At 51.8% G+C, this 25,782-nt stretch overlaps 4 protein-coding genes and 1 non-coding gene across 11 annotated transcripts; 3 read left to right on the top strand and 2 right to left on the bottom strand.

The window, feature by feature from the left end:
- Nucleotides 1-4,354: 4,354 nt before the first annotated feature.
- LOC112901419 lies at nucleotides 4,355-7,062 on the bottom strand. Of its 6 annotated transcripts, XM_025970346.1 has the most exons (6): nucleotides 6,960-7,062; nucleotides 6,690-6,876; nucleotides 6,385-6,592; nucleotides 5,097-5,230; nucleotides 4,821-4,984; nucleotides 4,355-4,702 (listed from the first exon to the last, which is right to left on the bottom strand). In XM_025970346.1, exons 1-6 carry the CDS (start codon nucleotides 7,023-7,025, stop codon nucleotides 4,628-4,630), a joined length of 834 nt encoding a protein of 277 aa, XP_025826131.1. In that variant the 5' UTR covers nucleotides 7,026-7,062; the 3' UTR covers nucleotides 4,355-4,627. The 6 variants fall into 6 exon arrangements, 3 of the variants coding, with proteins under 3 accessions (XP_025826131.1, XP_025826123.1, XP_025826137.1); XR_003230282.1 differs by lacking the exons at nucleotides 4,821-4,984; nucleotides 6,690-6,876; nucleotides 6,960-7,062 and adding an exon at nucleotides 6,152-6,277 and having other exon boundaries at nucleotides 6,385-6,512; XR_003230283.1 differs by lacking the exons at nucleotides 4,821-4,984; nucleotides 6,690-6,876; nucleotides 6,960-7,062 and adding an exon at nucleotides 6,152-6,277 and having other exon boundaries at nucleotides 5,097-5,240; nucleotides 6,385-6,512.
- A 6,790-nt stretch (nucleotides 7,063-13,852) lies between these two features.
- On the top strand, nucleotides 13,853-15,751 carry LOC112900636 (WRKY transcription factor WRKY71-like). The gene is made up of 2 exons (XM_025969477.1): nucleotides 13,853-14,341; nucleotides 14,461-15,751. The coding sequence occupies exons 1-2, from the start codon at nucleotides 14,189-14,191 to the stop codon at nucleotides 15,370-15,372; spliced, it is 1,065 nt and encodes a 354-aa protein (XP_025825262.1). The 5' UTR covers nucleotides 13,853-14,188; the 3' UTR covers nucleotides 15,373-15,751.
- A 2,679-nt stretch (nucleotides 15,752-18,430) lies between these two features.
- TRNAS-AGA lies at nucleotides 18,431-18,512 on the bottom strand. The gene has a single exon. It is a non-coding gene; the product is annotated as a tRNA-Ser (tRNA).
- A 928-nt stretch (nucleotides 18,513-19,440) lies between these two features.
- LOC112876296 (protein POLAR LOCALIZATION DURING ASYMMETRIC DIVISION AND REDISTRIBUTION-like) lies at nucleotides 19,441-21,109 on the top strand. Of its 2 annotated transcripts, none has more exons than XM_025940377.1 (3): nucleotides 19,441-19,977; nucleotides 20,077-20,552; nucleotides 20,653-21,109. In XM_025940377.1, exons 1-3 carry the CDS (start codon nucleotides 19,719-19,721, stop codon nucleotides 20,995-20,997), a joined length of 1,080 nt encoding a protein of 359 aa, XP_025796162.1. In that variant the 5' UTR covers nucleotides 19,441-19,718; the 3' UTR covers nucleotides 20,998-21,109. The 2 variants fall into 2 exon arrangements, with proteins under 2 accessions (XP_025796162.1, XP_025796171.1); XM_025940386.1 differs by having other exon boundaries at nucleotides 19,441-19,959.
- Nucleotides 21,110-21,565: 456 nt separating this feature from the next.
- LOC112878889 (ubiquitin fusion degradation protein 1 homolog) lies at nucleotides 21,566-25,514 on the top strand. The gene is made up of 10 exons (XM_025943144.1): nucleotides 21,566-21,707; nucleotides 22,531-22,567; nucleotides 22,981-23,058; nucleotides 23,572-23,596; nucleotides 23,685-23,717; nucleotides 23,832-23,953; nucleotides 24,035-24,165; nucleotides 24,335-24,558; nucleotides 24,675-24,904; nucleotides 25,066-25,514. Exons 2-10 carry the CDS (start codon nucleotides 22,565-22,567, stop codon nucleotides 25,153-25,155), a joined length of 936 nt encoding a protein of 311 aa, XP_025798929.1. The 5' UTR covers nucleotides 21,566-21,707; nucleotides 22,531-22,564; the 3' UTR covers nucleotides 25,156-25,514.
- Nucleotides 25,515-25,782: the final 268 nt, after the last annotated feature.

Raw genomic sequence — 25,782 nt, forward strand, 5'->3', positions numbered from 1 at the left:
GCTTCTAGAAGCTTTTGAACTACTATTGTAATGTCCAAAAGCCATACGCCCCTAAAGGCAGAAGCTGGAAAGCTCACGGGAGGGTGTTTCTGGATTTTAGCTTTTTAGGGTACTTGATTTTCGGAGATACCAAAAATTATTGGTCCAAAAATACCTAGAAGCTAAAATGAATAGGGAAATTGCGAATGGTGGAGTACAATTGCGAATGAGGGTAATCTTTTAAAAAAAAGAAAAGAAAAGAAAAGAAAAGAAAGCTGCATGGCTGCACGTGCGTTCACACCCCACTGGAGCAACCTGTCGTGTTCACAATCAGCGGCCGCGTCCGCATGCACGCACGCACGCGAGAGGAAGGAAAAAAAGGGTGCCGCGATGGAACGTGAAGTACACTGTGTCCCAGGCAGGCGGCCAATCTACCGTGGCCAGGACGACTGCCGAGCGCGCGCGACGGCGCGTGGGTCGTCGCCGCGGCGGGCGGGGCCGGGTCGCGTGGACTCCGTGTGCCACTGCCAGCCACGCCCGCCGTGCCGACACGCACGGGGTGATAATGCATGCGTGCATGCATCCTGCCCTGCCCCTACCCGGACGACGACGAGGAGGATGGTCGGTCTCGGTCGGGTCCAGCAGAATGCCAGTGGCGGTGGCGTGGTGAGACGCGCGACCGACCGGACCGGGTGACCCGGTACGTAAGGAACAGTTCGGGTCTCCTGCCCTTTGCACCCTGCCGTGCGCGCCTATTATATTATTATACAACTCTGAATAATGCGTGCCGGCATGTGCCACGTATACCGGGTAGACAAACCTTACATTTACAGCATCAGTGCAATGGGGCGATGCTATTGTGCAAGAGTAGTAAAGGCAGTGCAGTGCACAAGAGTCGACAAGTCAGAAACTGGTTTGGTGATTGCTGAAGCTAAGGAGTTATCCAGGTTGCTCGATGAATGGAGGATAACTCAACTGAAGAGGGATTGTAATCAAGTAGCAGCCAGCACCACACGAGCTGGAATTCAGCGGAGGGGAGAACTTTGCAGCTAGCACGAGAAGCGCATTTTCCACGTGCTGGAGAAGAGTCATGCCTGCCGTGCACGCAGCAGGATATTTCCGTGCCGGGGATCGGAGCGGTAGTACTACTACCTTCCAGGCTTCCACTTCCAGGAGTATTCTAGGCCCCGGCAACACTCTCCGCAGGCTTTGCAAACAACCTTTTTAAATTTGCGAAACAACCTGCGAGATTGGTTTCCATGCCGCTCTAAACGCCAGGAATCAAAAGGGGGGCGGTGGTTGGCCGGTGTGTTGCATGTTGACATCGTGTTCCCTGGAATTCAAAATTTGTGCTTGTTCCTCAACTAAGTTATTATTCCCCATGCCATTTTAGAGAGTATCAACTGAGAGAAGACAATAGGAGTGTAATGAACCGGATGTGCGTGTTCGCGGGAGGTCAAGTAGGAAACCAATCCATCAATCAACTGAAGCATTCAGGATACCCGTGCGTTTTTATTTAACAAGAAGATATATATAGTCGCACGTGTTAAATTTAAGAAGGACAGCGTCTCAAGGAGCACATCGCACAGCATATAGATTACGAGAAATTTTCAAGGACGACAGATGGCAAACGTACGTCATGCGCCTTTGAGTGTCTGTGGACAGGCCAGGTAGCTATTTTGAAGTCGTGATCAGCTTGACTCTCTCTCTCTCTCTCTCTCTCTCTCTCTCTCTCTGCCGCGTTGCGTTGCGTTGTGTTGACACAGAAAACCACGGCGGCGACCTGATCTGAGGACTACCGAGTACACCATTTCTCCATCTGCATCCAGCTCGGCGCACATGCGAGGACGCGACCGCTTCCGAATCTCCCATCATGGGGAACCCACCAAACCCAAGCAACCACTGCTAGCGGCCCTGTGCTGCGCTGCCAAAAAAGTCTCGAGAGAATTGACACGAGGGGACACTGCGGCAGCCGGATCGGACAGGGGAGATCTCCGGGGGATGGGCATGGGATCGACGGCCGCGTCCGCATGCAGATGCCGCCATGCGCGCCGGCCTGCGTGGTCCTGCCCTGCTCCGGTGTGTACGCACGCGCCGCAGGCAAGTTCGAGTCGGATGCTTCCTCCCCTTCCTTCCTCCCCGGCTTTGCTTCCAGAACGGGTTTCATCATCACCGGCTGGGTAGTCGCGAGTATACCTGGCACCGCAGGTAGTAGTAGACTGCAAGACGCCCATGCCCGGCCTCTCGTCCCTGACTAGTTGTCTAGTTGATGGCGTGGCCTAATTCGGTCGCCGGTCAGGCGCGCTGCGCTGATGGGTGAAGGTGAAGACGGAGACCGTACCGATACCGAAGACTGACCGGCCGTTAATTTTGTGCAAGTGTGTGGCGGGCCATGACGAAACTGAAACGCTGGTCGTGGTGGCGGCTATCGAATTATCAGAAATACGAGGCTGTTCGCATCAGCAAGAAGATTCCCGGTAGCCTGTCTGTCCACTTAGTAGGGTGCTGGGCGATTTTCTTTTAATTTCCGGCGAATACAGGATTCTCTAGTCTTCCTAAGCGACCCGAAATTCGATTCTTTTGGCTATCGAATCTCTTTCATGTCTTTAAGCTTTGGGCATTCTGGCAATCTGGCTCCTCCCAACGATTGATCGCGTGCTCGTGGGTCGATCCATTATGTGAGATGCTCATGCCACGCTTCGTCCGACCCTCTCCAGTTCATGGTCGCTTCTGCCATTGGATCCTCTAAACATCAAGTACTTAGTTGTAAGGATGGTAAATGGTCTAAAATTTAACGTATAAATTTTAAGAGTTAATTCAAAAGGACTAACTTAGACTTTTATATTTTAAGCTAATGATCCTCTAAACATCAAATACTCCATCCAACCTACTCCTATTCCTGGTCACTCGCAACCTTCTTGTGGCCTTGCCAGAGAAAATTCCTTTCCCATTCCCTTATCTCACTAGAGAATAATGAGCGGAAAAGATGCAAATTGTGGTGTACCTAGAATCCTAGATTGGTAGTTAACAAAGAGGACTTTTATAGCCCACGATACGACCATATACTACTATCCGGAAAAAAACTTGTATATAAACATCGGATGGACGAGATTTATCTATACCACTGAAATATCGATCAGGAGTACGAGATAGTATATGCAGGTAGTATAAGGATAATATAGAAAGATAATTATTGATACCCATTCATTTATATTATTTTTCTTTCTCTTTCTTTCTTGTTCATTTCTTCTCTATCCGTTCCCCATCTCACGAGCTCCTAGCAGACTGTTTGGCTCGGTACCAAGGGTTTCCATGGCCGGCGACGAGTTCTTCACTCCCCGCCATGGAGGCGACTCGTGCCACGCCCTACGCTCGGCCCCTGGGAGGAGGGCGGGCAGTGTCTCGCCCGCACGGCCGATGCTCTCCGCCGAGAAGGGATCCGTGGCCTCCGGTGGGAATGGCGGCGCTCGGTTGGTCGGGCGCCGCGCGAGCCACCGCGGGTCCCTGCCACTGGGCGGCTGCCGTTTGCTACGCGTGCTGCCGTGAGTCCGACGCACAGCTCTGGTGGACGCGCACGTCGCTGCGCGTGCTTGGCCTTGGCCGACGGCCGCGCCCTCCATTGCATGTCTTCACCCCTAGCTGGCCGCCATCATGCGTAATCGCTTCCGCAGCGCCCCTGACCGCACCTCCGGTTGTCGCCCCTGGCCTGGCGCCTCTTGCCCGGCGGCTGCCCCAGAGTTGAGACGCTACTCGACGGACCACCGTTGACGCAGGGCGCGTGTTGCCAGTGCCTCTTCTGCCGCACCTGAAGAAATCACAGCCTCGTGACACCGTCTCGGGTGTTGACATCATTGTTGCTGCATTTTGTTCGAGGGTCTGATTAATGGAATCATGGATGTAGTAGAATCGGGTTGTCAAAAGAATTTGATGCTTAAAATTTTTTGTTTTAGCGTATGACATTTCCATTGGATGGAAATGCAATGAACTTTTTAATTTTTGTGCCGTGAACAATCGCTATTCGCGTCCAGTTTTCAGACCGACGAGTAATATCTCAGCCAGTGGCGGAGGACGCGACGAAATTGTGGTATGGCGGGGGGGGGGGGGGGGATGAGCAGGGGCGGCGCCGCGGGGGGAGCAGGCCAGCAGGGGGCGGCGGCGCGGGGGGGGGGGGGGGGTGCAGGGACGGTGGCGCGGGGGGAGCAGGGGCAGGGGCTGTCTAAATTGTTTTCTCCCGATTCCCAAGCGTAGGTATGGCGGTTGCCATACCTTGCCACATAAGGTCCTCCGCCACTGATCTCAGCCATCAGCATCCAGCAAAACAAACCTTTGGTACCTGACACAATGGATGGTTGCAGACGCTGCATACATTCACTGATTGGACAAAATTATTTTCTATTTTTCTTTCTTAGCACATCGCCGAGCTGATACAGTCATACAGGCACATTTACATGGCCAATATAGAATCAAGGAGAAAATACGGGTACAAGCAAATATAGCATTAGCAATGTCAAGTCTCCTTTCTTTTATGTCTAATAACTGGAACAACAAGCTCTATGCCAGTGAAGTATTGTCACAAATAGACTAATATCTCAGCCATCAGCATCGAGAGCTCCAGATTCATTTTAGTACCATCCGAGTATTCCTCCCCTCAGTAAGGAACGATGATGGATTCAATTAGCTCATGGAGTGAAGCCAACTCCTTTTTGTCAATCAGGCCAAACTCCTGTATCGAAAACAAAGGCATGTCAGTTTTGATGCCACTTTCCTTTCTATTCGGTCAAGAAAGTAAAGCATGCAACCAGAAGTCAACAACACAACTGCGAGGTAATAAAGATAACTACATTTGTGAACAGAATGAAGTGCTTGAAGCAAGTGTTAAGATGAGCCTCCTCCTTTAGGCTGACAATCTTCTGAAAATGAGAGTGATGTATGTGGACATAAATACGAAACAAACGCTTGAATATTGTCTTGACTATTTCCTTGAAGTTTGGCGGGAACGGTATGCCTTGACAAAGGGAAACCAAACTCCAGATCATATACCATTCTTGATTGCTCCAATATCATGTGTTCATAAGAAACTGAGAGTGCGCCACAAATCCACAAGAAAAGTAGCATACCAAGTTTCTGAGGAAATATGGATTCATCATCAAGTTGGCCTTCAATCCAATCCATCAGATACTCCACATATTTTGGTGTTGATACCTCTATGGGTTTCTTTATCTGTACACCATCAGCCCATCTGTACTCATACCTGCATAAGACTTATGTTCAGTCAGTCATGATGTAACCTAAACACTCAACTAATTCTGGAGAAAATGCATCAAGTGATTATGGGCACCAATTTATAATTGGTGTAGTTACAGAACAAAATACTTTACATGCCAAATCCTTAGCACCAAAAATGTCAGGGTCACAAATAAAGTCTTTTTTCGCAATTTTTTATTCTCCCAAAAGGAGGCATAACACTCACTTTCTATTATCAAGTTTCGATATAATTATAGCATGCATGTGAAATGGGCATGTCATTGCAGGGAAATGCAGGCGTAAAATTAAAAAAAAACTGTGTAGCCTTGCTAATGGGGCTGAACCCACCCCTTACCCGCCCCAACCCAAAATTTCTTAAAATCAAATGCCAACCCGCCCCCACCAAAACTTCAATAAATAACTCACCTCACCCCGTTTCACCCCATTTAGCACGGTGCACCCAAAGCAAGCAGCAGTGGGTTCAACCCATGGATACACCGTACGATCTACATAAACTTCCATTGTATCGTGAAGCATGCAAGCAAGCAAAGCACGCTGTGAACATCGTGAAGCTAGGACTTCCAGTACATACATAAACTCTCAGTACAAGAACATGGTGCTCCTTACATTATATTCATTTTGCTACTGCTAGGTGACAAACATCTGATGTTATGAGTATCATAAAATACTGCATTACTATCTGTCAATAGTGACAAAACCTCATGAACATATTGTTATAAACAGCACTCTGCAAATTCTGGTTTGCTTGTAAAATGATTGGATGGACCACATAAGGAAACTGAATCAATTGAACATAAGTGCAAGAGATGTATCTATTGCTCCAACTACAATAAAGTTCAGTCATGTTAAGATTATTATATTTCAGTCAACAGGAAAGCAGAATTCCTGGCCATGGCAGGTTCAATACCGTGCAGCACTGATCTTGCTATGTTCAGTTAAACGATCGCTGAATTGTTGATTGGATTGGCCTCTGATGGTCTGTCCAGCAAAATTCAGAGATAGAGCCAACCACTAGCATTATTGTATACTCCTACTGCATAAATGTACATGAAGTCTTGTCTGAATTAGCTAGCAGATTGAGTGGCATCGATCTATGGAGATTGAGAATGACAAAACATGCATGCACGGCTCAGCGCTCACCTAGCTTGCACGAGTAGTAAAGCTGCTGCTGCCAGCGCGGAGAGCGGCCGGCGGAGAGGACGGCGACGACCGAGGAGGGCGGCCGGTAGGAAGGATGGCGAGGAGGGCAGCCTGTCGCCGGCGGGGACGACGTATACGCGGACGGGACGGCCGCTGCTGCCGCCGCCGCCGCCGCCGTTCCTTGCAGCCTGCTCGATCCCCCACAGATCTAGCAAGAAGATGAACGGGGTGAGCCAGTGAGGAAAAGGAGGAGTACTGGGGAGGGGTGATGCGGAGATGGGGGAGGGGAGATGGAGGAGAAGTACCTGTATGTGGAGCCCTCGTTAGAGGAGGGCCTGTGAGACGACCGGATGGCGGAAGTGGCGACGGCCTACGGCGGCAGGGTCTCCCGAGTCCCGTGCGCCGTTTCACGAGAGGTGAGGGGGCGCGACTCGCGAGTTGTGCGGTGAAATTGACGAGGGGCGGCGGCCTGGAATGGAGAAGAGTCTGGAACTGCATGGGTAAGATTCTCAATTTACTAATAATAATCTTATTCTTTCTAATGAATGTTGGATCTTTTCTATACTGCGTACTACCAAATGTTTATTGTGCGTCGTAGCAACCACTTGGATTGGATGTTTCCATTGTAGCAACCAATCCATCGCAGTCCTCTCCAACGAAGAACAGGTGTACTTGTCCAAGTTTAGCAGCAGCAGCAGCAGTAGTAAACAAGAACGGGGCACGTGGATCTGTCTATCCGTCTATCCTGGCGATTTTGACACGCACGCTCTCTGGTCTCCGGGGTTGACCCTGGGATGAGGTCAGAGTTGGTGGAGCACTAGCTAATAAGCTTTCGAGTCGTGGCGCAGTTCGTTTATTCACGTGCACGAATGGCCGGCCGGTCGGAGCCGCATGTCGTGAAGCGAATCCGCGGCGTCCACGGCGGCTCGACGACGCACTCGCCGCCGGTACGGTGCCAGATCGCAGACGCAGCTCGCTCGGTAGTGGGCGCGGTCTGATTTTCCTTCGCTCGGTACGGTGGTGGTGCAGCTCTCTGCTGATCTCTACGAAAAAGTAGCTAGGAAACGTACCCGTGTGCACCGCTGACTCGTGGTGGTGGTGATGGAGCGTCCGAGGACCGACCGACTTTTTCCAGGTCGTCCGTGCACGCACGCACACGCATCGGTTATGCTATGATCGAGCCTTGTGAGTTGTGACCCATCGTGTACATACGCGTAAGTGGTCAACTCATCAAACATAGGTCGTTCTCCTGGCGAGTCGTAGTATCTGGTTGTGCTACCGCGACGACCGGCATCTCGTTTCAGAGGTCAACGCGGGGTTATATTCGTGCAGAAAGATCTTGTCAATGCAATGCAACATGTGGGGTTTTTTCTTGAGTGAGACTATTGCCGTTCTAATGCAGGCGTCTTATCGAATGCATCCATGGATGGCTATGTGTTAAACCTCAAGTCTTCACCGATAGAGTAGGATTGAACGACTAACCTTCGTCAAGTCGTAGGTTTTTGTTGAGTGAGACGGTTGGCGTTTCTATGCATACATTTTGTCAAAAGTTGTTAGTTGACGTTCCGGCCGATTCATGCATACCGTGTGCCATTGTGCTATCCGCGATTGTCTTTCCTGATGGAGTAAAGGTTCTTGCTACTAATAGCTACTCCTAAAGGAAAAATTCATTTCACTACCATCAACATTTTACTTTGTTCACTTAACTCATGAACAAATTTTAGGATCAGTTTACACCCTCAAACTATTCCGCACAAACTATTCCGATTGGTCTAATCTGCTTTCTACTGAGATTTATCATTTTGTGGGAGCTAGATAACATGACACCATAGGTTAGAAAATATGTCGGTACATATGGACAGGGGTACTTCCTGCTAGGGTGTCCAGCTCCGGGATGTGCGCCAAGCGTATCGTGGTGGACGCGCACCACCACATGCTCGGCCGCCTTTCCTTGATCGTCGCCAAGGAGCTGCTCAACGACCAGAAGGTCGTGGTAGTCCGCTGCGAGGAGATCTGCATGTCCGGCGATCTCGTCCGCCAGGGGGTCGTCCGCCAGGGTGACCAACCTGGGCGCAAGGTTATCCGTGACCTCGCCCTTGGCCTTTGGGTGATGAGGCGTACGCCCCGGGCCTGACAGCTGGGATCATAGTCTCCGGACCTCCCCCCGTGCTCTTATAGGTCCGGTGCCTCCACGTACCTACAAGGACAGGGTGCTCGGGAATGGCCTCCACAGGCCCGGACCCCCGGGGGGGGGGGGGGGGGGTCCGGGGCCGCCACGTGTGGGAGCCAGACCCCTATGGGCCTGTCCACCCAGACTGGCCTCGGGGGCCCGGACCTCTCTTTCCCCCGGGAAGGGGTCCGGTGCCGCCACGTGCCACTAAGCAGGCGACAGCTATACCAACCCTACCGCGTGCAGAAGATCTTCCGTGGGACGCCGGCCCAACTACGGCATTAAATGTGGGTAGGTGGGCTGCGCGCACCCAAGACAGGGCATGGCCTGCCCACTGACACACTGGGCAGGTGTGCTGACACCACGGTAAGCCCGCCTGTTTCCAAGGCGGCGTGTCGCATTACTGTCCTCTGCGCTTGGGCGCGCAGCATGTAGTCACATCACAGCGCCGCGCGCGTGAGCAAGGGGTAATGATGGTCTGCTGCAGGAGAGCTGAGGCGTGCGCCGCCACAGTGTGCACGGAGGCAACGGCGCGGCGGGTCAACGCAGCCCCTTCGCCTATCAGAGGGTACTAACCCAACAGTGACATCACGTCTTCCACTGTGCGCAACACTCACAGCAGGCACTGTGCCGGTAAGGCGGCACATGACCATATCCTGGCTGTATACGCACATTAATTTCTCGATCGTGAACTACAAGAAGGAGCTGGGGTCGCCGTATCTGCGGCAGAGAAGGCTCAAGTATGCATATTATTCAACGTATCGCCGGGCCCACCTGTCGGGGTCCCGCTCAGTATGCGCACTCCCCTTAGCTTATAAAAGGGAGAGTGCGCCATTAGAACACATGCTTTCTCAAGCTCTTTTAGGCTTTCTCAAGCTCTTTCAGGCTCTCACAAGCTAAGACAAGAACTCACAAGCAATACAGCACACAAGTGGACGTAGGGTTTTACGCTCCGGCTGTCTGAACCACTCTAAATCTCCGTGTCATTTCCGCGTTCATCCATCCTTTGACCAAGTGTTCCTAGATCTTCCCCAAACTCTTCCTAAACTATAATTAGACGGGTGCATTCCGCCACCCGGCTGGAGATTTCCTCCGACAAAATCATATTAAGAACTTTCATGGTTACTTTCATAGGTTAGTAACGTTTGATACGAGACTGAACCTATAGATACAAACTGCATGAAAAATAACGTTGAAAGGATTGTGTGCTTTTCTAATGTAGGACACCATGTTTTACTTCACTTAGAAAATTTGAATATAAAACTCGTCTTGTGCACGGAGAACAAAAAGACAAATCTCACTAATGGATAATGGATTAGGTCGGACCGATTGAAGTTTTGAGAAGAGTTTTAATCAACATCATCACACCAAACAAGCGGACTATGAAATTGTATTTGATAAGCGATCCATTATGCTCATCTATATATTATCCTATATACTAATATTTTTCATATAAATTTCATATACTTTAAAATAGCTTGTCTTAGTAAGTAGTTAGTACCAACTTAGAATATCTTGTATTTCAGTACAAAGACATGTCAAATATAAGAATACACGCGCGTGAGAAGCGAACTTCATATCATCCGTGGGCTTGCATGCATTCATGTGCGTGCATCCCTGCACCGCGTACCAGCTGGAGCTGATAAGAGCCATGGCCGACATCTCTCGATCCATGGGGAAACAAAAAAGAAGCTAATTTGGCGAGCCGACGGCGACGACGCAAGCGATGATGCGATGCGCCGCGCCGATGCGGAAGGAGAGAAAGGAGCGGAGGGCAGGCAGAAAGGTTGGCTGACGAGGGCAGCAGGAGCCTGCGAAATAAAGTTACCTTCCGGCGGGTCAAGGTCCAGCGCCGACGGCGGCACCACCGCCACCACCACCGGCGGTATTCTCGCCCGCCTTTCCTCCCTCCCCGAAGGACCTTTTGGACTCGCGCGCCGCCGCCGCCAGAAAGGGAGGGCCCACCCGTGCTGGCGATCGTCGCGGCTCGGCACCCTTTCCGCCTTGTCGCCTTGCTCCCAGAGTCCTCCCATCTCTTGACGCGTGTGCGGGGTGGCCCGGCTTCCGGTGCGGCGCATCCCCGGTGAAGCCACCCGCCCGCAACGCACCCATGCGCGTCACGTGTAGTCAGTCCACTACGCGCTGTCCGCTCCTGCCTGCCTGCCACCGCGCCGCAGAGCTTACGGCATCGCCAGCTGCGGTGGCCTGAACAACTTCGCTTTCCTGTCGTATTGATGCAATTTTTAATCAGGATTTATATACTTTTGGCGTATCCTTGATAAAATGTCAAAATGACTTCTTACGTTTACGGAGAGGGAGGGAGCACGAAGTAACGGAACTGCAGGGAAACGCGAAGCCGGCTCGTTCAAAAAGCCAAGTCAACAACAGTGACCGTACCCAACTGTTCATCTCTCCGTTCTTTTCGTGACTCTTCACTGCAAGTGGGAGCTAGGTACCGAGGTAGATCCAGCTACGACCTGCCGGTCACTGTTGCCGCCTCCAATTTCCAACCGCCCCTCTGGACTGTCACGTCGCGGAGGAAGAAAAAAGAGTAGACGTACGCCAAACACAACGCTCCATGACACGACACGACCGATCCATGCGTCGGGAAACTGGTGCCGGGCGCGCAGTTTCTTTTTCTCGTCGCATTAACTGCTGTTCGCCGGCGTGCGAGCAGACGGTCCGTGACGGCAGGATAGAGGAACACGGTGGCCGGGTCGGCCTCACGATCGAGCCGCAACGGATTGCGGCGGCCGCGTGAGTTCACATGCGCCCGAATTGTGGCCCGACAGGGGCGTCGTGTAACTACAGTATTTTTCAAATCTTGCTGTGGATCTGGAGGATTCGTACCAGTTGAACACTGCCGGCTAGGCATGTGTCTTTTAGTTTGCACACGATGGTAGCGTGGATTCGTGGTTAATTATGTTGAGGTCGCCCTAATGAAAAGAAAATTCACGTTGAGGTCCTGAAGGAGCTCACTTGGCCAGATTTGTTGGTGGCATAATTTGTTCATCAAAGTTCAAGTTTCTAACTTGCTACATCTGCTCGCATGGTGCATTCATATAAGGGGGGCCGTGCCCCCCTCCTCTTCACTAGCTCCGTACTTAGTGGTGATAATCGACATAATCTTTTACATGATAGGATAAGTATGCGCATAGGATGAATATAGTAGATAAATGATTAGTTCTAGCGGAATAAATTAGGTTTTTTCTCCCATCTGTATGGAACAGACGAACAATGCCGTGGTTAATCATGTTAAGGACGTGAACAAGCTTAATGAGCTGAGTACCTTGCGGCGGAATTTATCCATTATTCAAATTTAAGTCTCCGACTCGTCATGGATGCTTAACAACGTTACCCAATGATTACTTGGTCAATTTTAAGAGAGTACTCTGTAACACTCTCTATAGTTGAGCTGGATAAAATTATAGAGAGCTGCTCCCTATGACTGTTGCGGGTGCCTTAGAGATGGATCACTTTAAATTTGTTACTTGCTAGTAACATTAACTATTTCAGATTGATGAACCTTTAAAAAAGAGTAAATTACACGCACCATACAACAACTTGTATGTTTGTATCACTTTGGTCTAACAAATAGAAAAATATGTGCATATACGGTCATAGCTACGCTATGTAGTTACGTCACGTGGATAGCTTTATGCATGTAACCCCTATATCTATTTTGTTATTCTGTCCAAGTCTTCTGCTCCCCGTTTTGATCCCAGGCAGATCGTTTTGAGGCAGGCAGGTAACCATCATTTTGAGGTTTCTACTAAAAATATATGCTTTCAACAATATCTAGTTTGTTTTACTACGTGTCCAGCTTTGTTTTTTAAGGTATTTAAGTAATATTTGTTACTAAAAGTTGTGACATGTGTATATGGTCTGTGTTGTGTTAGGTAGATTCATCGGATGATTTTTTTAGTATGGAGATACATTATTTAAATTTTTTATCGAATTAGAAAAATATGACATATGAGTGAGCAGGAATAATACATATTTGTAGTAATGGCATCTAGGCCAACAAAATCCTGCTACTTGCTAGGTCGCTACGGATCAAATCCAAGTGCCTATAAGCGCTAACTGAAATATTTAAAAAAATTATTCTACGGGACCATCCTAACTTAAATTTCTAGATTCGCCGCTGCCCCGATTGAAACTCTGATGCAAACGAGACGAAATTCTACCGAGTCTCCCTGACAGCCGGTCGGGTCCGCCAGTTCTTTGCGTGAGCTTTACCCGTTTTTTCTCTGTTCCTGTCAATGCCAGGTCTCGCACCTCTCCCTCTCTCTCCAGCTAATAACCTCTACGCTGTCGGAACCACTGAATCTACGGAGCCCAAAACAAAGAGCGTTTCCAGTTTCACCCGTCAACTCTTGCCCCCACACCCTCTAGAAGGGAATTTCTTAGCGACAAGCCTGCGCCGCCAGTCAAAAACAGCTTCTGGTTACGACCTAGAGCCTCGCCAGGGGTCATAAAAAAATGGTGCAAAATTGACCCGTGTGGCGAGCACTATGGGAGTCTGCCCGAGAGAAAGAATGTTTTGGTCAGAATTAGGCAAAGGCACAGCCATATTACTTGTTGACACTTCCCCGGGTTTGATTGGAGACTAGTTTGTCCCGGGCGTCTGGAGTCCGGACACTCAATTTTGGAGCTCACCAAACAAGAAAGCCCAGCCATCAAGAATAGACGAACAATCTTACCTCACTTAAACTAGACTAGACGATCCACTACGAAGAAAACACTAACAAAAGAAGGAACAAAATTCCTGACGGATTTGAAAAAGAAGAGAAATGAAAAGAAGGCTGAGCCTGGCAGCTTCGTGCTCCAAGCTAGGCTCCAAAAGGCGGGTCAAGAAGTCGGTCCTCACTCCCCCAGCAGGAAAACCCAGGGGCATTTCCGACAAACCGTAGCAAGTTGGCGCGACCCCGTTTCGCTAGTTCGCCCCCCGAATCTTGTAAGCTTGTGGTGTATTTTCTTGACCCGGGAGCATCCACTCATCCACCGCCACCCAACCCCGGCGACCGTCGTCATCACCCTCTCCTCCGCTCATCCGCGTCCGCGGGCCGACATGGCTTTTCCAAGCTCGAAGCTCACCCGCCTGCCTCCCACCCACCCGTGACAAAATTACTAAAGAAACGTCGCGGTCGCCGGCCTGTCCGTCACGTCGCCGGGCCTGCTGGTCCGGCACCCTCCACTCTTCTAGTCGTCCTCCTCCGGTCCTCCCCCAATTCTCCCACCATATCCGCGTGCGCGAATTCCACGGCTCGTTTGTTTATTGGGGTCCCAGGCAGCTGCTGGTTCGCGGCGCGACCGGGGCGAGCGTGTGCGTGGGTGACGGTGACGTGTGCTCCTCCGTCTCCGATCCCCTCTCCTTCCTCCTCGTCTCCCGCTTTCCAGAGACCGGCAGGCAGGACGGACCATTCTATATTGATTCCCCTAGTCCTCGAGTCCCCTCTCTATATATTGCGGCTCGTCCCCCGGCCATTACCCTCGCACGCTCAAGCACCTCTACTCCTGCTCTTCTCTTCATTCTCTCGTCTCCTCTTCTCGATCGAGCGCTCGATCTGCAGCCTTGTTGACCTGCGAAACGCCGGCCTGAGACATCGAAGCGGGCTAACTAGTGATCGGCAGATGGATCCATGGATCAGCAGCCAGCCTTCTCTGAGCCTTGACCTGCACGTCGGCCTGCCGCCGCTCAGCCGCCACCAGGCGCCGGTCGCCTTGGCCAAGCCCAAGGTGCTCCTCGAGGAGAACTTCCTGCAGCCTCTCAAGAAAGAACCAGAGGTACGGACACGATCCCCGATGGCGTGACTGATCTCGATTGACTCTAGCAGCCTCCGTGTTTGATTGATGAGCTACCTACGAGCGAGTCTAACGGATCCCGTGTGTGCTTGGACGCGCAGGTCGCGGCACTCGAGACGGAGCTCCAGCGGATGAGCGAGGAGAACCGGCGCCTGGCCGAGGCGCTCACGGCGGTGGCCGCCAAGTACGAGGCGCTGCGGAGCCAGTACACGGAGATGGTCGCCGCGGGCGCCACCACCACCACCGGCCCGTCCTCCACGTCGGAGGGCGGGTCGGTGTCGCCGTCGAGGAAGCGCAAGACGAGCGAGAGCCTGGACACCGCGGCGGCGGCTCCGGGCGCGCAGCAGCACCCGCACGGCCTGCACGGCGGGCAGCACCCGGGCGGCGCGGCGGCGGACCAGATGGAGTGCACCTCCGGCGAGCCGTGCAAGCGCATCCGGGAGGAGTGCAAGCCCAAGGTGTCGAAGCTGTACGTGCACGCCGACCCGTCGGACCTGAGCCTGGTGGTCAAGGACGGCTACCAGTGGCGCAAGTACGGGCAGAAGGTGACCAAGGACAACCCCTGCCCGCGCGCCTACTTCCGGTGCTCCTTCGCGCCGGCCTGCCCCGTCAAGAAGAAGGTGCAGCGGAGCGCCGACGACAACACCATCCTGGTGGCCACGTACGAGGGCGAGCACAACCACGGCCAGCCCCCGCCGGCGCCGTCGCAGCAGGCGCACGACGGCTCGGGCGCCAGCAAGAACGCCGCCGCGAAGCCGCCGTCGCCGCCGAGGCCCGCTGCAGCCGCTGCCCAGGCGGCGCCTCACCACCCGCAGCTCCACCAGCAGCAGCAAGACGTCGTGGCTGCGATGAGCGTTGGCGGCGAGCCCGTGGGCGCGGCGGCGTCGGAGCTGATCCGGCGCAACCTGGCCGAGCAGATGGCGATGACTCTGACGAGGGACCCCAGCTTCAAGGCGGCGCTCGTCACCGCGCTGTCCGGCCGGATCCTCGAGCTCTCGCCCACCAAGGATTAACAAACGGGAAAAGGAAACAGATCCTAATTACCCATCACACGAGATTCTTGGTTGCTCAGATTTTCCTGCAGCCATGGTCAACTGGGCTTGGCCTTCCTCTGCTCACTGTTCTAGCAAAACAGCGAGAACACTGGACATGAGGATCTGCAGTTCGGCATCAGGATCAAACGACTCAGCCTGCGCCGCGCATCCGGACATGGCGTGGACCGAAGATCGTCACGGCGGGTGATGTGATCGACCGGCGATGGTCGAGTTTAGCAGATCGAAAATAGCACAGGAAACACCATGAAATTGTACAACCCTTGTAGCCAAATTGTTCGCCCATATTTCCTTGATCAAATGAAGTCAATATAACTTTTTCCCCTTCATTTCAACTAAATTAACCAGGAATTAGAATTAGAGTCTTTTGGGATTTATTAGTAGCAGTTATTCAGTTAAATTAATCAGGTGAGCCATCCACCATTAGGCTGATCTTCCTCGGTCTTATCCATAAAAGATGGGGGCGTACTGCGCCGGAGACCAGACTAGGAGCAGACGCTTGCCGAGAAGGGGGTTTGAAAAGTAGGCGACCGGGCGGGCTGGGCCCACGAGGAAAGTCCCTCGTCGGCTCGTCCCCGCGGCGGGCGGGCGGGCGGGCGGGGTTGGCCGTGGCCCACGTGCGCCGCGGCGGGACCGGCCGAGGGAGGAAGGAAAAGGAAGCCGGGTGGAAACGCAAGGCCGCCGCGGCGGCGGGGCTGGCGGTGGCGGGCCCCGCGGCGCCGTGTGCGGTCTCCCTCCCCGGCCGGGGATGCTGGTCAAACACGTGCGGTCGGCGGGTCCGCTGCTCCACGACCCGGCCGCCCCGCCCACGCTCTTTCTTGCCGCCGGAGCACGGCAGCCCGCACCGCCACCGCCGCGTGCGCTGTCCGCTGGCTGCTGGCAGGCAGCCCGCCATGCACGCCGTCCAGGCAGCTCTCGCTCGCCGGTCGCGAAGGCAACAAGGTGAGTCGATTTGCAGTAGTAGCATCTGGAAATATCACAGGCGGGGTCGTCCAGCCTGTCGTCCGTCGTTCCGGCGATGGGTCTTCCACGGGGAAGGTTCGGCGGTCGTCGCCCGTCGCGATCCCCGCGCGACCGGGGGCGGCCGGAACATGGGGCGGTGGACGACCGGACGGACTTCACTTCGCCCACCCACTAGCATCTTTGCTGATTGACGGGGGCACCCATCGCGGCGTGTGCCCGCTCCATTAATAATCTCCGCAAGCTAGCCAACCGTGCGCGCGCCGCAATCCGCGTACCCTCCCGCACGCCCCCCCAGCTGGATCCGTCGATTCCATCTCCACCCGGTCGAGACGTACGGCGACGGCCGACGGAGGCGAGCCCGGCGCCGGCGGCAGCGGCGGGTCAAGCCCATCGGACCTACCTGCCCAGTGCCCGCACACGTTTGATCGCAGCCGGCGTGGGCGTGCACGCCGGTGGAGTTGTAGGCTTGCAGCTCACTTGGTTGCTGCTACTTACCACTGAGCTGAACCCCCGTTGGGTTGAGAGATTCAGTTTCGTCAGGCTAGAATTGACGCTGTGGTCTTAACTTTTAACTCGGTATGGTGGGATGGCCCAGCACTCTAGCTGGCAGATGATGCTCGTCTGGTCCGGTAGCTATCGTTTTCTCCGGGCGCATTCTTTTCTATGTTCCCTTGGAAAACCAGTGTGCTGCTCTGCTCTGCTATTCGGATCTTATTCGATGGACCGGTCCCGTGGTCGTATACGGCGCTGCAGACGATACGCTTAGTCAAGCGCACGACTGCAACTGTTGGGTGTTCAAGTCTTCCCGTAGCGGCCCACGTTTGACTAGGCGGGGGAGAAGTGAAGAACCTGGCCTCGACGTGCATGTTTTCGGAAGGAAAATTGGATCCCGGACCGGGATAGATACTGCTAGACACATGTGTGCAAGTTGCTGGAGGGCAGCCTAAAATTGGCGACTCGCTGACAGTTCCGGCATCGTCCTACGGATCTGAGCACGGAGAGCTCCTAAAGGAGCTGTTGCTATTTCCGGAGCCGGGAACGGTGGAAGGGGCATGGTTATCGTCTGAGATTCCCTCTGCTGGGCTCAGAGTTCAGAGAAACGAACAGTCTGTGCTGCTACTGCTCGGCTCACGCATCCGATCCCGTAAACACGCAAGCGAGCACAAACTTCTCGCCGCCCTCCTCTTTTTTGCCCGATCGTGGAACAGTACCTCAAACTTCAGAGGGCGCCGCGTGACGTAGCAACTGATCTTAGTCATCTAGTGCCCACGAGTAAACAATCGATTTCGAGACGCGCGTTGCCGATTACCAAGCAGATTAGATATATAGTCGGCGAATCGTGAGCGAAATTTGCGGGCACATTTGTTAGCGTAAGTAAGCAGGAAGAAATGATCCTTTTGGTTCTGGTCGAGGCAAGTGCCCACCTGTATTGCTCAATTAGTTGAACTTGATTGTAATATTATCTCCTTGTCTTTATCTATTTCTAAAGCACCTAACGTTTTCACCTTAATTTTTGGTTTGGTCCAATAAAGATGTGGATCTTAATCCATACTGTATGCGAGTCGGATCAGCTCTCTGATCACAACTCGATCACGTAGACCCCAACAGATTAACTTACGGACATATCCAATACTTATATAGCATTTATCCATAGCAACGCACAGATATATTCGCCTAGTGTAATTATAAAGCTGAGTTGAGCGTTAGAACACGTGAAGGGCAACGGAATCATTTGGTCTACTTTCTTAATCCTGATGTGCAAGTCTGAAACTCTAAAATGACGTATTTTGAAGCGACTATATCTTAAGCCTAAAATGATTTTTTGTTAGAGAGGGATGCGTAGAGAGAACTGCGAACTAGGTTCATGTAAACATTGGAAGTAGACAATCCAGCCCATCTTTCTGGTGATGTCAGTCCTAAACTGCAGGAATACCGGGCTGCTCTCCCGGTCTGTCCTCAACATGGCCTTACAAATCTGGCTCAGCCCAGAAGGCCATGACAACGATAAGTGGGCTGGGCATGGCCAAGAAAAAAAAAGGGTAAAACGAAGCAAAAACGTGGTCGGCAGGATTCGAACCTGCGCGGGCAAAGCCCACATGATTTCTAGTCATGCCCGATAACCACTCCGGCACGACCACTTTGATGGTAATACGCAAAATTTATGTATTATATAAATAGTGAAATTCACAAGGCCAAGGCCAAGGTGCCGCGTCGTGCGCTTTCTCCCCGCGAGATCGCCGGCTTTACGCTGTGCGCTGGACTACTGGAGGGTGAGCTCGACGGGGACGACGAGACCCGCTGGACCGATCATCCAGTGCGCCGTTTGGACGCTTCCCCCAACTACCAGCCTCCACGCCGGCCGGCCCGATGGCGACCTGTCCGCATCCGTCAGCAGCAAAGGATCAGACCGATCTCCGACGTGCTGGATCACCAGTCCTCCGTCAAGTCGCCAACATGCGCTCGCTGCTCGCCGACCCCTCCACCACCCGCCCGCCGTCGCGTCGCCGGCCACCACGTCGCGCGCGACGCCAACAAGCCGCTCCCCCGCCGACGCCGACGCCGACGCGTCCCGCCTGCATTGGCGGCCGGCCAGGCTCGACGCGCAGGCCGGATTTAATTAGCTAATGATCCGTCGCCATTCTGGGGGGTTAAGCTTTGTCGCGGGGTCCCTGGCGGGGGCCGGACGACGCGGGGGCTATGGGCGGGCTCGACACTTGCCGCATTCACGCCCATGCCCTCCCCCAGACGGGGCGGGTCGCTGTCGCCGGCGCGATCTCCAGCGCGGCGTCGCCGGTCAATGATTGGGGAATGGAATAGTCGCAGGCGGACCATGCTGACACGACACGCGACTGGCTACATGCATCAGACTTAGGGGCGGGCCCCACGTCGGGCTTGATGATGGTCGTTTTCTTGATTTCTTCCTAAGTGTAGGAGTTGGATACAGCACCTGCTGCTCCACTTGTGTTACTTAATGATAATATTTCAAGATAAGGTAATGTGATGGCAATGTCATGCAGGAGCAGGATGTCCAGAAGCTCACACTGAAATAGGGAAGCCACAGTGAGGAATCTGATGGTTTCTTTTTTTTTCCTCCCCTGCTCTCGCTTCTTCATCTGTCTGTCCCAATGGAATGTTCTTTTCCGGGGCAGCTGCCGCGGTCCGGCAACAGGAACGCGGCGACGTGTCCCGTGCGCCCACCGTACTAACGCCATCCCCGTTGCCGCCGGGGCTTCCTCTTCTCACCACTCCGGTTGATCCGCTCCACACGGTGACACGCCGCTCCAGTGCTCCACTCGACGCGCGCGCTTCGCGTTCACTGTTCTGAGCTCTTGCGTGCCCTCACGATGGCCGCGCCCGGCGACGGCGACATTGGCGAAGCGGAGGCGGCGAGCACCACGAAGAACCGGAGGACGATCTACGACTACCTCGGCGAAGGCGAGGATGGCGAGGGGGCCTCGCCGCCGCGGCTGCGGCTCCCGCGGTTCACCTGCGCGAGGATCCGGTTCGGCAGGAAGCGCGGCGGCAGCCGCGGCCGGGAGGAGGCCGACAAGAGCGACGGCGCGTCGTCGGCGGAGTCCCCATCAGGTGCGCGCCGTGCCCGTGGTATATATCTATCCTCTCCACGTCGTCCAAACAGGCATGACATGGCTTCTAGTTCTTGTTGTGCTGTGGACTCATATTCGAGTGTTCCGGCCATCGCAGGATCGTCGAAGCAAGCGGCGGTGACCACCACCAGCAGCGGCACCAGCAGTGTGACAGCGGCGGCGGTGGCGGCGCAAACCGGCATGGGGCTGAGCATGCTTCTCCTCCTCGCCAGGACCTGCGTGGAGCTGAACCGGATGGCCGAGGTGCGCGCGCAGATGGAGGCGCTCCTGAAGGAGATCAGAGACGAGGCCGACAGGGTGAAGGGCGCCGCGGATCACGTCGCCGTCACGCCCAAGACCTGCAACGACAACCTGCAGTCGACGTCGACGACTACCGCGTCGTCAAGCTGCGTCTCGGACACGAGCACGAACTGCCTGGAGATCGCGCGCGGCGAGGATGGGAGGAGGACGTCGGAGGACGAGGGGTGCGCCGGAGTGGACGGCGCGCTGGAAGCAGAGCTCGAGGCAGAGCCCGCGCGGCGTCAACCACCACCACTAGAGTGGACGTGCAGCACCGAGCATGAAACTCCTGAGGTACAGATCCTTGTCTGCAACTCTGCGTACATGACATGTCGTCCGCGACGAAATTTTGGCACACTGTGATTCGCTGATCGGCGGTGCCGTGTTTGCTTAGTGTTCGATGCAGTCGCCGTCGGACGACGACGAGTTCATCGAGCTGGAAGGAGGGTGCTTCGGCGGCGGCGGCGGCGGATATCCCGACGGCAGCAACGACGGCGACGACGGATCGTCATTGCGGGAGCGGAACGAGAGAGGGGTTTCCGCGATCGAGCTGGAGCGGAGGCTGCACGAGCTCCGGCACCGGCGGGACCGGGAGCGGATCTCGGCGCTGGAGTCGGCGCTGCGGCGCGCGGAGCGGAGGCTGACGGAGAAGGAGATGGAGGCGCGGCTGTGGCAGGACACGGCCGCGCTGGCGCTGGGGGGGCAGCCGGCGCCGCGCGACGTCGGGCGCGAACAGTGACCCCGCAGCGCGCCGTACCGGCGTGGCGGCTGCTGTACAGTACAGCTAGCGTTTGTACGATGCTCGGGGTTTGATCCGCAGGTTAACGATGATCCATGAACAAGCTCCTCTTGGCTCTTTTGTTTTCATAGCCTTTTGTTTTCGATTGCTCGATCATCCAGCTGCCCATGGAAAAATAAGAACTCGACCAGTAGGAGTGCGTTTAGTAGCACTGTAGTAGTCATGAATCTGTGAGACTGTGACGTTACACGACCGTACGTAGCAGAGGCACGAACCTGCACGGCGGCCGCACGGAGGAACACGACGGCGCCTGCCGTGCCGTGGCAAACGGTTTGGCCGCGAGCGGGCAACGCGTGAGGCCTCTCCATGGGCCAGCGCCGGTGGGAGTAACTGCTTGGGCTCGACGGCAGAGAAGAGGCCCATAAGCTACCAATCATGCAAGCAAGCCGCCGCTATGCGCGAAATCCGGCCCATTTTCGGGCAATAGCCCAATACGTGGCCGAATCCCAGCATCTAGATTATTCGTTGCGGCCTTGGTTTGCTTCCTCTCTCTCTCTCTCTCTCTCTCTCCACCGTCCACCAACCAAGCGCGACTGCGCGAGCGCCTCTCCTTCTTCTTCCCGAAGAAACAGAGACGGGGGTGTCCCCTCTACTCTTCTCTGTCTCAACTCCGCTACTGCCGCAAGATCCACCGGGTCGTCGATTTCTCGGTAAGCCTCGAGGCCCTCGACTGTCGGCTCAATTTCCCTCCCCCATCCAACCGCATCCGATTCCCGCGGCAGGCCCTTTACCGCGCGCGCTTGTATGAGATCAGTAGTCGCAGGAAATTGTGACTGGCAAAGTTCATCTTCCTGCCAACTGTCGTCTTGTTCGTATGTGCTAGCAATCTAGCCCCTTCGCGCGCATGTACTGCCAATTTGTCCATAAGTGCGGTAAAAGATGCATCTTTTTTTCGTAGTTATTACTGAAAGCCTGCTAGGCTAGCAGCCTTACCACTGTCTATTGCTAAACTAAAGTAACGTGTTGAATTTCTGACCAAGTTGTGCACCGCGCAGAAAGTCGAATCAATATACTGTGGTAATCATCGGAACCACTGATCATGGATTCATGGTTGAACCTTATACCATGCCAATGAGTATTTGGACCCTGAATTTTGCATTGCGCCTTTAACAAGATACATGGTTACCAATTCTATGGGCTTAAATAGATGACTATATCTTGGATATCTATTTTTCTACCTCCATAATTGGTTGTCAACTTGCTATCGTGTTCATGAGCATTTTGCGAACATGCTATCTCCTTATGTGAGTGTTAATTCGGTGTGATGTTGCATCTTCTTAGCCTCAGAGATGAAGACTGACCAAGACTTTTAACTGATATCATCTCTCATTTCTTGATTGTCACATTGATCATAAGTGAGAGTACAATTATTTTTGTAGCCGTTATTTATGCTCGAGACTTCGAGTGCCTACTTTTGTATCTCTGCCTTGTCTGCATCATTTAATTTATTTTCTTTTGTTTCTGATATTCTAGGGAGCAGAAGGGGTTAACCTTCGTGTTGGAAACAATGGTAAGTCCTTTAGCTGAGAATATGATTTTTTTTCTTATCTTTTTTCAACAATCCAACCCATAAGTCAAGAATTTCTTTGCATGGATCACGTAATTAGCTTGTTCCTCTCACTTGTAAGTAGCTGATAGCACTGTACAGTCAAACAATGTCAAGAGATACTACTCCTTAAGGTCCCCAAAGTTCTTCCATGATACTTGCTCCCATTGCTTGATCAATATGATAGCATTTGAATTTAGACCTGAGCCAAGCTACGGTCTCTTTTATGTATCATATATGTTATTGATGCTCAAAACTAGAGAAGTTGCAGTGAGCTACCTTGGTGCATTTTTGTACAAGAATTGTTACTTATTTAATTTGTTCTTGAGCCACACTGCTTTGTGCTCAATTTTTGTACATTTCTTTATGATGAATAGTACTTTGAAGGCTATGGCTACCGTGGAAGCACTTTTGAGCAGACATATCGCTGCTATCCTGCATCTTTCATTGATAAGGTTTGTAAATTCTTCGGATGAGGTGCCATATTTTCTATTTGAATATATTTTTCTGCTTCATGCTTCATGCTTTACCCTGTTCATGGGACATGACTAATGAGATTGTTGCTTATTATGAGATACTGTAATCAATTCTTCTGTTCCATTCTGCATTGCTTTTGCCCTCCTTTGCATCTGAATCATATTCAGCAGATTGGGTTCTAATGCCTATTTTTATTCGGTTGTTGAATGGGAAACTGTCTTTTCTTTTCTACATGAATTGCGAATTGAATCAAGTAAAATATCTTTAAAGTATCAGTAACTGAGCTTTTGTAGTGTCTTGCTGGCATGCTTATATTGACTCTTGCCTTTGTAAGGATGTCACGGAATTACTTGTAAGTTTCTAGAATAACATCTTGTAGTAAATTCTATCAACATAGAATGCTAGAGTAGTTACCGCTTTCCAAGATAGCATTTTTTTTAGTTCGCATTTTTCGAATTAATTGTAAGATATCTCTTTTACCCTTTTTGCAGCCACAACTTGAGGCCGGTGACAAAAGTATGTTCTCCGTTCACTGAGTCTGAGTTTCGTATCTATTTTATTTGCGATTAGAAGTTTACGTGGTTATTACTTTGCTTCTTTTCAGTTATTATGCCGCCGTCGGCTCTTGATCGTCTTGGTAAGTTAGCACATTTGACTACTTCTCTTCATCTTACATTATTTTGCAATTTTTCCACATGCATTTGACAATAAATTCTCAGTTCTCGAAAAATTGTGTTTGGTTTCTCTGCAGCATCTCTGCATATTGAATATCCTATGCTTTTTGAAGTCCACAATGCGGCAGCAGAACGGACTTCACATTGTGGTGTCCTGGAGTTCATTGCAGAAGAAGGCATGATTTACATGCCATATTGGGTACGTTGAGATCTAGGATACCGTTGCACTTCTCTGGATATCATCATGTCAATAAAGCTAACTTTATGTACTCACCATCAGATGATGCAAAATCTTCTTCTGCAAGAGGGAGATATGGTGTTCATAAAAAATGCCAACCTCCCCAAGGGCACATATGTCAAGTTGCAGCCTCATACAACAGACTTTTTAGATATCTCAAACCCCAAAGCAATGTTAGTATTTTTTTTTATTAACTATTTCTTATCCTAGTGGAACATCTGCTTACCCTTCTTTCTCTATATGACTACTGTATGTGACTAGAGTTACATGGTATGAATAGTGAGTAATGCAAGTATGAAATCCCTGAAGAACACCAATGACCTGTTCACGTCATTCTTGCAGCTTGGAGAAAACTCTGCGGAACTTTTCTTGTCTAACCACAGGTGACAGCATTATGGTAGTGTATAATAACAAGAAGTACTACATTGATATAGTGGAGACAAAACCTTCCAATGCTATAAGTATTATTGAGACTGATTGTGAGGTTGACTTTGCTCCACCACTTGACTACAAAGAACCTGAACCAGTAAAACCTGCTGGTCCTGCAAACATGGAGCCTGCTACCGGTACTGCTCTTGTTCTATACATCACTGGACGTGATTACTCTTCTTCATGCCTTCTATCCTGTAACTTGTAGACAGCAAACACCAGCCCTCTAATTCTTTTGTGGTTGTTTTTGCAGAGGCTCGTGCTGAAGAAGAACCAAAGTTCATTCCCTTCACTGGTTCCGGAAGGCGTCTGGATGGGAAGGCTTCCAAAGATAAAGATGTGCTGGCCTCATCCCAAGCAAAACGACAAGCTAATGCGGCCAATAGTGTCCAGCCATCAACAGCCACCACATCACAGGGCAGTTCGTCGCGTAAGACCACAGGAAAGCTTGTGTTTGGCTCCGGTGGAAGTCGAGCTGATAAGGTTGGTATTTTGCAACATATCCACCTTGTAACCACTGTCTGGCAACTGCAATGATGAACTGCATTATTTATTTAGAGCTTGTTTGAGTTGGCAAAGATGCATGGAATAACCAACTTAGGTTCCAGCTTTGTTGTGCTAACATTTTGTCCATCAATTTGTAGGCACCTGAGAAGGAAGCAAAGGAAGAACCAAAGAAAGAAGAACCAAAGTTCTCGGCGTTTACGGGAAAGAAATACTCACTGAGGGGCTGAATAAATAGCCAGATAATGTATTATCAGTATTTACAGCGCCAGACATGATCAGGGAGAAGGTAGCTTTACATATCAGTAGTGGCTCCACTGCGGCTGATAAAGGATCACAATTCTACACAGCAGAAACATTCAACTTTAAGATGCCACTAACACAACCAAGGATGGCCATCCCACAGAACAGGGATAATTAGCGAGGAGCACATCAAGTTCATATCTGTCTATGGATTTTTGTTTAACTTCCATGTACATATTACCGTCTTCTTTACTGTTATTTGCGTCGCCTGATTGGGACGTGACTGTAGGGTGACTTATTTCCCTTTCTTAAAAATTTCAGTGAACAGCACATCTAGTTACAGCAATCGAATGAACAGCCTGAAAATGAGGCAGGTGTCAGGTTTCATGGAGCTGCCTGAATGCATTAAGAGTCCGCATAGACAAAAACTATTCAGAGGAAAAAAGGACATAAATTTGAAAATAAAAAGAAGTTACAAATAGTCAAATTAAACGTATGTGTTTGACAACAATAGGAGAATAAAATATGTATATAATTAAATTTTAAAACAAAGAAAGAAGGACATTTAAATTTGGGAACCAAAAAGAAAAACGTGTTCGATACTGTACTTCCGA

The sequence above is a fragment of the Panicum hallii genome, chromosome 1 (assembly GCF_002211085.1).
Source record: "Panicum hallii strain FIL2 chromosome 1, PHallii_v3.1, whole genome shotgun sequence".
In the NCBI taxonomy this organism is placed as follows: Eukaryota; Viridiplantae; Streptophyta; class Magnoliopsida; order Poales; family Poaceae; genus Panicum; species Panicum hallii.

Coding starts and splice junctions, on each gene's coding strand:
- LOC112900636 (XM_025969477.1), top strand. CDS start 14,189: ATGGATCCATGGATCAGCAGCCAGCCTTCTCTGAGCCTTGACCTGCAC. Junction 14,342..14,460: donor CTCTCAAGAAAGAACCAGAG/GTACGGACACGA, acceptor TTGGACGCGCAG/GTCGCGGCACTCGAGACGGA.
- LOC112876296 (XM_025940377.1), top strand. CDS start 19,719: ATGGCCGCGCCCGGCGACGGCGACATTGGCGAAGCGGAGGCGGCGAGC. Junction 19,978..20,076: donor AGGTGCGCGCCGTGCCCGTG/GTATATATCTAT, acceptor CGGCCATCGCAG/GATCGTCGAAGCAAGCGGCG. Junction 20,553..20,652: donor CCGAGCATGAAACTCCTGAG/GTACAGATCCTT, acceptor GTGTTTGCTTAG/TGTTCGATGCAGTCGCCGTC.
- LOC112901419 (XM_025970338.1), bottom strand. CDS start 7,025: ATGGATTGGTTGCTACAATGGAAACATCCAATCCAAGTGGTTGCTACG. Junction 6,877..6,959: donor CGACGCACAATAAACATTTG/GTAGTACGCAGT, acceptor TTACCCATGCAG/TTCCAGACTCTTCTCCATTC. Junction 5,231..6,384: donor TTACTACTCGTGCAAGCTAG/GTGAGCGCTGAG, acceptor AGTCTTATGCAG/GTATGAGTACAGATGGGCTG.
- LOC112878889 (XM_025943144.1), top strand. Junction 24,166..24,334: donor ATCTCAAACCCCAAAGCAAT/GTTAGTATTTTT, acceptor TCATTCTTGCAG/CTTGGAGAAAACTCTGCGGA. Junction 24,559..24,674: donor AAACATGGAGCCTGCTACCG/GTACTGCTCTTG, acceptor TTGTTTTTGCAG/AGGCTCGTGCTGAAGAAGAA.